The 10,384-nt window shown below is 46.0% G+C and overlaps 1 protein-coding gene across 3 annotated transcripts; it reads left to right on the top strand.

Moving 5' to 3' along the window:
* The first annotated feature begins 1,033 nt into the window (after positions 1-1,033).
* LOC147958219 (uncharacterized) lies at positions 1,034-4,546 on the top strand. 3 transcript variants are annotated; one of them, XR_015611475.1, is made up of 4 exons: positions 1,042-1,752; positions 2,019-2,337; positions 3,155-3,215; positions 4,146-4,540. XR_015611475.1 is itself a non-coding variant. In XM_087536604.1 (3 exons), exons 1-2 carry the CDS (start codon positions 1,075-1,077, stop codon positions 2,307-2,309), a joined length of 969 nt encoding a protein of 322 aa, XP_087392730.1. In that variant the 5' UTR covers positions 1,043-1,074; the 3' UTR covers positions 2,310-2,337; positions 4,146-4,537. The 3 variants fall into 3 exon arrangements, 2 of the variants coding, with proteins under 2 accessions (XP_087392731.1, XP_087392730.1); XM_087536604.1 differs by lacking the exon at positions 3,155-3,215 and having other exon boundaries at positions 1,043-1,752; positions 4,146-4,537; XM_087536605.1 differs by lacking the exons at positions 2,019-2,337; positions 3,155-3,215 and having other exon boundaries at positions 1,034-1,752; positions 4,146-4,546.
* The last annotated feature ends 5,838 nt before the right edge of the window (positions 4,547-10,384 follow it).

Raw genomic sequence — 10,384 nt, 5'->3', positions numbered from 1 at the left:
GCGAAGTAGTCGGAGTAGAGCATGCAGTAGCCTTCGAGACGATGCCGGTTCTTTGCTTTCACCCGCCTAGGCGCCAAGGCACCTCGCCGCGGCTGGGCGAGGGCGGCGATCATCAAGAGATGCTCTTCTTCCTGGACGCTGGCCTCGGCTTCCTCCTCCAGCAGTGCGGCGAGCGCTTCCTCGTCATCCGAGTCCATCGCCGAGGCAGGCAAATCGCCGAACACTTTGCGCTCGGTGGGCGTGTACCCGCCGCTAAACTGCGCCTCCGCGGCCGGAAACGCCCAGCTGCTGTTGGAGGGGCTGCCGCGGCGAAGCGCTGCTATTTTCCGGCGGGGAATGGCTATCTACCGGAGTAGGGCGGCGGGCGGTGCCGGGATATAGCTAGTGGTGGCCGAGGGCGCGGGGGTGGGAGGCGAGTCGGGGAAGAATACCTTGACTTTCCTCCTTACGGTGTGGGCCAGCCGCGCTTTTCCCTTGCGCCGGAGCCCCAACTGCTCGCCAGCGCGCCGGGTTCGGCCTGTGACCGCCGGGCGGAAAAAAGGGCCGAACCGGCGATTTTCGGCGTCCTGGGGCGCGACTGGGCCGTTTTTTCGGCGCCGGCGCCAAAAAATGGCCTGGAGGGCCTGTTGGGGGCGCGGCTGGAGATGCTCTCACAAGCGAACAGAGGACAGCGCACAAAGCCACGCGCGCGCAGACGACAGCAAAGCATCAGACCAACACTTCCTCCGAAGCAAGCACCAAGCCGCTAGCACCACACCCTAGCCATCTCGCCGGATCTGGCGGTGGTTCACTCTCCTCCTCGGCGCCGTCGCGCTGCCTCGCTCCCCTCGCGCCGGGCGGGCGTGGCGACGCACGAGCGGGCGCTCAGGCACCGCAAGGAGGGAGCAAGGCCGCCGGTCGAATCGTGGCGGCGACGGCGCGTTAGGGCAGAGCGGAGCGAGAGGCTCGCCAATGAAGGAAGGGAAGGAGAGGTGCTGCCAACCACGGCCGCCGTCGCGGCGCGTCTGAGTACGGTAGCATGGGCCGGGGCTGAGGAAACGGCCCGCAGGCCCAAGCCCGCGGCCCTGGACGGCGATGGGGTCAGGCACCTTGAAATACCCCGCCTTCGCCTTGGCGCCCAGCGTAACCGCCGCAACCAAGAGCTCGCCTCTCCTCGCCGGAGCGCCAAGAAACCCCACCTCTCGCCACCGCGCAGCAGCGCCCACCGCCTCTGCTCTCCAGCGCCGGCGACCGATGGAGCACTTCCATGAGGAGGAGTACGTGTGGCTGCGCAACAACGTGCACGGCACGTACCTCCACGCCGACAGCGACGGGAGGAGCATCTCCGTCCACGAGCGCCGCGCGTCGCTGAAAGCGGCGTGGGGAGTGCACATCTACCAGGTCAACAACGTAAGCTACCTGCTCCTCTACAGCGCCGCCTACGGCCGCTACCTCGCCGCCACGGATACGCGGGCGCCGGTCGTCCAACGGGGTTACCGCACAGAGCAGCGCGATTACGACCAGCCGGAGCTGCCGGCTATCATGTGGCAAGCCGTTGACAACGGCCTCGGGAACACGAGCGTCCTGCTCCGGGACACCAGGGGCCGCCACCTCTGCGCCAACGGCAAGCACACGGGCAAGTTTTTAGGGTGGTACACCGGCGTCACCGTCGACGATATCGACTACATCAGCTCGATGATGCACTGGACAGTGCAGACCATCCCCCTCAGGGGGCCGGACATGCCTCAGCCTGGCTTTGCTGCCCCGATTCCGGTGAGTTCGCCATGCCCCGATCTTCATACCCCTTGAATTGCTTTCGGCGAATTGGGTGTCGTTTATTTGCACCGAGATTGTGATTTGTGTAATTTCATTATCCCGAGAGAAATCCAAATGTGCAGTTGGTTTTCAGTAAGAAAATTCAGAGTATCACCTGGGTTTACTGCAGAGCCGCAACCCCCGAGAGCTCTCCGTCATGCTGGGACGGAGAGTCTTCATACTCCTGAGCGACAATAACCGTGGTTTCTTGCGCTTTAATGCAGACGATTCTCCAAAAGCTCTCTGTTAAGTTAGGACGAGAGCGAGGGATGTGGCGGTTGATCCGGTTCACGCTAGCGAGTGCCGAGGGGGGCTACGCCGAGGACGTCAACGACTGGGCAGAACTCCATTTTGAGGGGCGACTTGTTTATAGCGTGAGGAAGTGTGTGCACAAACGCCTTGACCGCCCAGTGAACTTATTCGGGTTTGCCATGTGCGTCCGAGCGGGCCGCTATGGGCATTTGACCCCACTCGTCAAGATTTTGCCCCACGGTGGCAACGGCGAGACCCTCTAGATTGTCGTGTACCTGCCCGGGACACCTGGTGAGAGCCACTCCCCATATCCTAATGATCTCCTAATTGTGCTAACAAGTGAAACAGTTTACTAAATCTGTTTTAGTCTGCTTGTGCTTCAGAAACAGTTTACTGAAAGTGTTATAGTCTGAGAAAACAGTTTACTGAAGTTGTTGTTGTCTGAAAAACAGTTAACTGAACTTTTATTATTGGTCTGAGAAAAAGTTTACTGAAGTTTCGTTCATGATCTGTATTATTGGTCTTGTTATTCAGTTTTTATTTTGGAAATGTACAGGTGGTCTTGAATCTGTTCTACACAGTGGACATATGTTGGATTAGATACTGTTTACTGCATGAGAATTTTATGTACAGTCTTAGTTAGTGAGGTGCTAATCTGATCATGCTTGGAAAAATGATATTAGTATGATAAGTTTTGTTATGACTTGGGACTTGTCTGAAACTGTTGTAGTCTTGTAGAAAAGTAAAAGTAGTTGAATGGGAACGGTCGGTGCCAATGCCATGTGGATTTATCTGAAACTGTTGTAGTCTTGTGTTTCTGAAACCTGGGACTCTGCACACTGTGTAAATGTTGGTCTGAACTCTGACGCTAATAGAAACTACTGGTTCCACATTTCTTTTCTTGATTCAGATAATTCAGTTCGTCCATTTCGTATCATTTTGCCGCTGGTAGTAATTATGGAACCTAAAAAGCCATATCAAGTCCAGTCATCTCATTTCATCTTTATAGAGAAGATACTAAGTTTCTAACCTGTTAACAAAACTCAGATAGTATCCTACAATAGATAGTGCATAAAAGCTTAATTCCTTGCTTGTTATATTGTTTCAGGTTTTGACTTCTTGATCTTGTCTGCGACTGCTGTTATTGTGGGGAACAAATCATTTCACAAGTAACATGCTTCCACTCAACCTTGATGTGAAAAGTGTTGGTTTCATACTTGATTCAGATGTGGAAAGTGTTGGTTACAGTCAAACTTGATTCAGACAATTCAGTTCCTCTATTTGGTCCTAATTCGCCGCCAGTAATGTTTTTTTTGTAAAGCTAGAACAATTACGGAACTTAAAATGCCAAATCAGTTGATTCATCTCTTATTTCAGCCTTAATAAAAAAGATTTAGCCCATTTTCCTTGTGTTGAATAACCTGTGAACAAATTTCGGTTCCTACACTACTTTTGAGATTTAGATTGTTGGTCTGCTTCCTAGTGATCTTCTTTGCCGAGAAATGTACTGGTGGTCATGAATCTCTTTTCCGCAGATGTTGGATTAGATATTGCTTACTGCATGAACATGATATTTAGAGTCTTAAAATGCAAAAGAAATATTTAGAGTCTTGCTTTAGTGAGTGCTAGTCTGATCGTGCTTGGAAAAAGGATGTTATGATAGGTTTTGTTAGGACATGGCACTTTTCTGAAACTGATGTAGTCTTGTAGAAAGGTAAAAGTAGTTGATTGGGAATAGTAGGTGCCAATGCCATGTGGATTTATCAGTCTGTGTACACTTTTTTTTGTGAATATATCAGTCTGTGTACACATGGTAAAAGATCGTCTGAACTCTGAAGCTAGTCGAAACTACTGGTTCCACATTTCTTTTCTTGATTCAGATAATTCAGTTCGTCCTTTTCATAACATCTTTGCAGAGAAGATACTAAGTTTCTAACCTGTTAACAAAATTCAGATAGTATCCTACAATAGATAGTGCATAAAAGCTTAGTTCCTTGCAAATTATATTGTTTCAGGTTTTGACTTCTTGATCTTGTCATTTATATTGTTGCTGATTAATGGTCTGATTCCTAACTGACTCATTATTTCTGCTTATTCAGTCTATGGTAGGCTGCGATACCCGGATGTCCACGCAGAGTAGAGAAAGGTCGGAGCAGGAGTCCTGAGAGTTCACCTGCTCAGAATCTTGGCCGCCTCGGCACAATGACAGCAGAGCTAGATGCCTACTTTTACATATAGATAGATATAGGTCGAGAAAACTTATTAGCTCTTGTGTTTCTTCAGCTAGCTAAAACTTTCTCCGTTTTGTCGAAGAGGCAGGGGGAACCTGTCTGTTCTGGCCTCGCGGTTCTATGATTCAGAACTTCTGAAATCGTTGCCTCCAACTGTTGGAGTGTCGCTCTTCTGGCATTTACCTGTAGGGGTTCTTGCGATGGGTTGATGATCTTTCATTTCTTTTTTGGATGATGATGTACTAAGTATAAATGAAAGGTCACAAATTTCCATTTGCGACCTTTTTGTGACCAAAAACAGAAGGTCAAAAACTGGCGGTCGTAAACTGACTATAGCGACCTTTCTTCTGGAATGGTCGAAGACGTTTATGACCAAAATACGTCTACTGTGGTGTTTTGGTCACTAGCAACCTCCCCAGGCCACGTAGGCATCCAGCGTGGCAATCTGACGTGGCACAAGATTCAGCCCGGTCCAATTCGATTTTCTACATGGGCCTAGCCCAACAATTCGGCCTTTTTATATATTTTTTCTGTCAATTTTTTATCGGCTTCATGGGCCAGGCCCAACAATTCAGCCTTGTTAGTTTTTGAGATTCATGCAATTTTTTTGGCCCTCGAGCTTTTTGCAGTCCATTTCTTTTTTATGTAAGACATTTCATTTTATTTTTAAAATTGTTCAATGCTTGTTGGTATATGGCCTGTTTCAGCCCAATTATTTGTCCAGTTTGGCCCAAGCAGACTTTAGCCCAATCACACACATACATCCAACATTATTTCATTCAAATTAGGAAAACTCCCAGGTTTACATAACACAAAAAGAAAATATCTCCCAGGTTTACATAACACAAAAAATCATCTCAGGAATAAATTTCCTTACACAGGAATATACAATAAGAAAAAATGATGGCACATCTGCTACTATCAAAACAGCACAATGTACTTTTTTTAACGGAACAGTACAATGGATTTCATTGCTCTCTCTTATGTGGCATGCTCCAGCTGCCACAACTTGCCATCCTACAATGAGAGAGATATAACATTAGTGGAGCAAACTATTGTCCAGGCACATGATCCATGAAGCAAGAGAAGAACACATTCTGCGCAACTTTTGATAACACAATTTGGATTAAACAAGAGATTATGCTTAGCTAACTTAGAAACAAGTACTGCCTATGATGCATGTCTATCTATGTGCATTGCATTTTACTTTGTTCAAAACTAGAAGCTAGATGTCCATTTTTCCAGGTTTGAAGCTACAAATCTAAAAGATAAAGTATAAGTTAACTGAATTGTGTTTTTAGATAATAACTGAATAGTGTGCAGTAGAATGAATGTTTCATAATAAACAACTAGTGTTTGTGATGAAAACTTGACGTTACAATAAAACCACAAAATATGTGAAGGATACTGCCTATTGAATTCTACAACAAACAGGTCAACTTCTGCAGTTCTAGAATTGCCACGAAATATGTTCTAGTATGCCTGAATATTCATCAACTCTTGTCATCGTATGAAAATAAAACCAGTGAACAGCACACCGTATTTGGATGCTATCTATACTAGTATGGAATGATGCCAGGTAAGACGATCTCAGCGAGGTGCACAGTTGTTTAGAAAGGAAAGAACATTTGACTGAAGTACCAATTTTCAAAGTTTGCATAGCACCATGAACAGGGAGCTGTAAATTCCTAAATGTTGCCACACTAGAATGTTATCCAGAAAGAATGATACGAGGCAGGCGGCGTCCATTACCGACGATCTCGCCGAGGTGCATGGAGATGGAGTTGAGCTGGGCCAGAGGTCTTCCAGGCATATGTCGTTCACCTGATCACCACCTCCCTGCATGCCACACACACACTGCAAGTTAGATTACATACAGACAGATTGTGTTTCTAATGCCCAGCCGCCACAGGCCGTTGTTAGTCAGCAACTAACACAACATAATTAACAGCCAACTAAAGCTTAATTCAAGATCTTTTCATAGTTGGCATGCATCAATACAGGAATCTACAATGTTGGATAAGGTGATAAAGAAAAACAGAAATACTGGAGTTGGAAACATATGCAGCATAATGACAAAATGAAACAATGGATCTTCTTTAGTTCATCACAAGATGTAGTAGAACAACTCAATTAGTAATCCCAGGCACGGAATTAAACATAGAGTTGCAGCTCAAGCGAGTATAGATGGGTTCAATGATAGGTAAGGTGCTTCCCTATCCTTCACAAGCCTGTGTAAAGAACAATTCTTCAAGTGACTTACTCTTAAGAAACAGCAAGAAGGGCAAGGCAATTGGCTCCTTCACAAGCCTATCTAAAGAACAATTCTGCAAGTGACCCAACTCTTAAGAAAAAACAAGAAGGGAAAGGAAATTGGCTCCTAATTCGTTAGTTATGACAAATACCATATTTGATACTAGATGTACTGAAATAAAAACCAACTCTAAGGATTCAAGTAGCACTCGTGTTAGCATTCTGCAGAAAATGACAAGCATTTCACCCTTGAAGCAAGAATTCCATCTCAGGTGACGCTACTTGCTACTATTCTCAGCACCAAAAAGTGAAAACACCTCTGAATTAAAAAAGGATAACAAGGATAACATAATCCTGACCAAGTGTTTACTGATCTGTGCTGTACTACGAGTGCATATCCAGTGGTACACACATCTGAATTAAAAAAACGTGTATGCAACTTTCAAGAAAAGTGAGTAACGCAAAAACAGGGACTACTTCTGCTTGTAATCATCGAGTATTAGTGTTTTAGAAAATTATAACGGACTAGTTCATTTGGAAACAATCAGTCGTTGTATATCAGGGTATGTAGCTGGTTCATCAGCTCGTCATATACTTGTACAAAACAAATGTGGATACAACTATACAGCAGTTGGGGGCACATACTTGTATGAAATCAAACAGTAGCATTTTAACAACAATGATTACCATTTAAAATGAGATGTCATAGGTTCTGGCTCAAGGTTTGTAACATGTGAGGTTGATGCATTAATCTAGCATAAGCACATTAGAAACCACACTTATAATGCACATTAGGAACACAATTACACATCCTAGCAAAACTGAAGCTAATTTCAATCACGCAGTTGCCGCCATGGGCAAAGCTCTGTAGCAGGCTCGCCTGGCCGCTCAGACAATATCCTCAATCTGCAAGGGCAAGAACAAGAGTAAGTTTTGGTCACGTTAATAAGATGATGATATAAAAAAATGGTCGACGGATGGTGAAATGTACACAAGACAGCATGTTTTATTGCTTCCTTCTGAATGCTCACACAAATAACATCCCGGTCCTATGTTTGCAGTACAGAAAGCCACAAAGAATTTGGTGGCAGACAGAATATTTATGCTTCCCTTTTTAATGGAGCCCCAGACCAAATACACCCTCGTCAATAATGCAAGTCCGGAGATGCAATGCAACATTGGACCACTAAATGACTATGTAAAGCATGATAATGGCCTAACTAGATCTGAGATTTCACACAAGTGGCAACTATACTAGTACAGAAGTGCACCCATGTCTCATGAAAAGCACGATCCTCGTACTGCAATTGCTTATCAGATCTAAACTACAAAACGAAATGGCTAGACATCACAGATCGCAGGCTTAAATTAGGAACTATGAACAGTTCATGTTCCTGACAAATTCAGAAGGGTCCCAAATTAGACGAAGTTTCAGCTAGCAAAGAGGAACAGAGTAATGGCTTTGCTTGTGCAGTGCGCTACCTTGAGGCCATCCTGGGAGTAGAGCCGCTCCTGCATGAGCAGGAGGATCTTGGGCACCGAGTTCCCCCTGTCGTCGTAGCCGCACTGCATCGACTCCGGCGACACCCCAAAGACGCTCGCGCTACAGGCCGGAAAGGAAGCACACGCATTTGAAATCCGAACTGAATCCTCGTCCTCGCTGGGGCACACGGTTCAGCAGGCAAGCAGTAATCTAGAAGGAGCAGAGTTGGTTGGTGAGTAACCTGGCGCTGGGCGCTGGGCAGGGGATCTGGAGCTCGAACTCGACGGGGAGGCCGAGGAAGCCCTGGCAGCGCTCGAAGGTGACGTGCGCGACGTGGCGGACGTCGGTGGGCCAGCCGATGTCCATCCCCCAGCCCCCCGCGCCCGCCGCGCTGCCTGCCGGGTCGTCGGCGTCCACCATCTGGCACGGCAGCGCCACCGACTTGCGCGTACGTGGTCGTGGCGGGGCACGCCGCCATCCTGGCCGTGGACTGCCTACCTGTGGTCGCCGGGCCGGCGAGACAAGGCGCCGCGCGACAAAATCCCAAGGACGGAGTGGTTGGTTGGCTCGGAGTGGATAAGGCTAGGGGAGAACGGGAGGGAGGGAGGAGCTCGATCTCGTCTATGGTGAGGGTCGTCGATGGTGGGCGGCGGCGGATCGAGATCTGAGGGAGGGAGAGGGTGACTTGGAGATGGGGATCTGGGATCGAGGGGCGCGGGAGAGGGTGGAGCAGCGGCGATTGGGGGGTGGGGGTCGAGCTCCGCCGGAGGGAGGTGGCCGACGCGCGCAGGAATGGAGATGGAGGCCGGGGGCTCTGACTTGGATTGGATCTGGGCGGCGGCGATTGGGAGAAGGGGGCTAGGGTTTCGTCGCTGGACGAGGATGAGAGGGATACGGGGTGATTCAGGAGGGGGTGAGAGCGACGAGGGGGGGGGTGTGGGCTGCCGTTGGATCCGGGCACATCCGACGGTGCTTAAGCCATGATCCGCGTGAGCTGATTTTAGACCAATCAGAACAGAGTATCCCCTTTGATGATGTTAAGTCCATTTAAATTGGTCATAATCGATTGAAAATAAGATTTTGAATCATGTCTGTTATATGACTACCTAAGAAATTTATAAAAATATGGAAATAAAAAACCTTCCCATTGTGTCACCAAGTGTGAATTACTTTTCAGTAAAAATAACAAACTTTGAATATTGTTAATAACATTAAAAAAGTGTTCTAAGATATGAGTTTTTTGTAAGAGAATCATTTTTCGAGTGTCCAAAATGATATTTTTATAAACAACCTAGCAAATATTTGTTGCAAATTTGGAGCACGTCAATTTTATAATTCACAATCATAGAACATGTGGAGCACATCAAATACTTTTTCAAGCTTATGTAGTTGTGTTTTTCTATTTGATTCTCTTGTGTTTTTTGCACAAGGGTGCATTTGGGAATGGCATAGTTCGTTCAAATTATTTCATACTGTGCACAAGGGTGCATATTGGAATGACAAACAATGTTGCCTAAGGAAGTTTTCATTTTCTTTGGACGAAAAATCCATTTTCCATTTTTCGAGTGCCCGAAAGGAGGTTTTTTTGTGAAGGACCTCCCAAATAATTGTTGCAAAATTGGACCAAATCATTTTTATAAAATACTAGGCCATATTTAATGCACAATTGACAAAATGGTTGGGTGGAAATTTTTTTGATCCACCTCTCGTGAAAAAGACAAATTTCCGCCGATTCAGTTGGAAGCAGGTCAAATTTGATCTGCAGCTGCCTTGTAGTTTGCTATTTATTTTTTCCAAAAATCATTTCTAGGTACATAAGTATCTATTTAATCAGAGAAACACCAAAACAAATTCCAATATTCAACCACTAGCTAGGAACGGTCATTTCTGCCGTTTTGACCGCATTTTGAAACGGGCATAAAAAATTCAAAAAAAATCAAAAAATTGGGAAACCTTCGCATTGTGTCATAATATGTGGCCAAGTTCATAGGAAAAATAACAAACTTGTAATACGGCAATTATTTTAAAAAAAGTGTTCTCAGAAACGAGCTATCATGTGTGGAGATCAATGGCTTTCAAGCCAAATGATCAATCTTATGGCCACATTCATGGCATAGTTTGTTCAAATGATCTCATATTGTGCACAAGGGTGCATATTGGAATGGCAAACAATGTTGCCTAAGGACGTTTTCATTTTCGTTGGACGAAAAATCCATTTTCCATTTTTCGAGTGCCCGAAAGGAGGGTTTTTTGTGAAGGACCTCCCAAATAATTGTTGCAAAATTGGACCAAATCAATTTTCTAAAATACTAGGCCATATTTAATGCACAATTGACCAAATGGTTGGGTGTAAAAAGTTTTGATCCACCTC

This window comes from Triticum urartu, chromosome 7A (genome assembly GCF_056163025.1).
Source record: "Triticum urartu cultivar PI428250 chromosome 7A, HENAU_Tu73, whole genome shotgun sequence".
Taxonomy (NCBI): Eukaryota; Viridiplantae; Streptophyta; class Magnoliopsida; order Poales; family Poaceae; genus Triticum; species Triticum urartu.
This window is presented reverse-complemented; position numbering and strand designations above follow the sequence as displayed.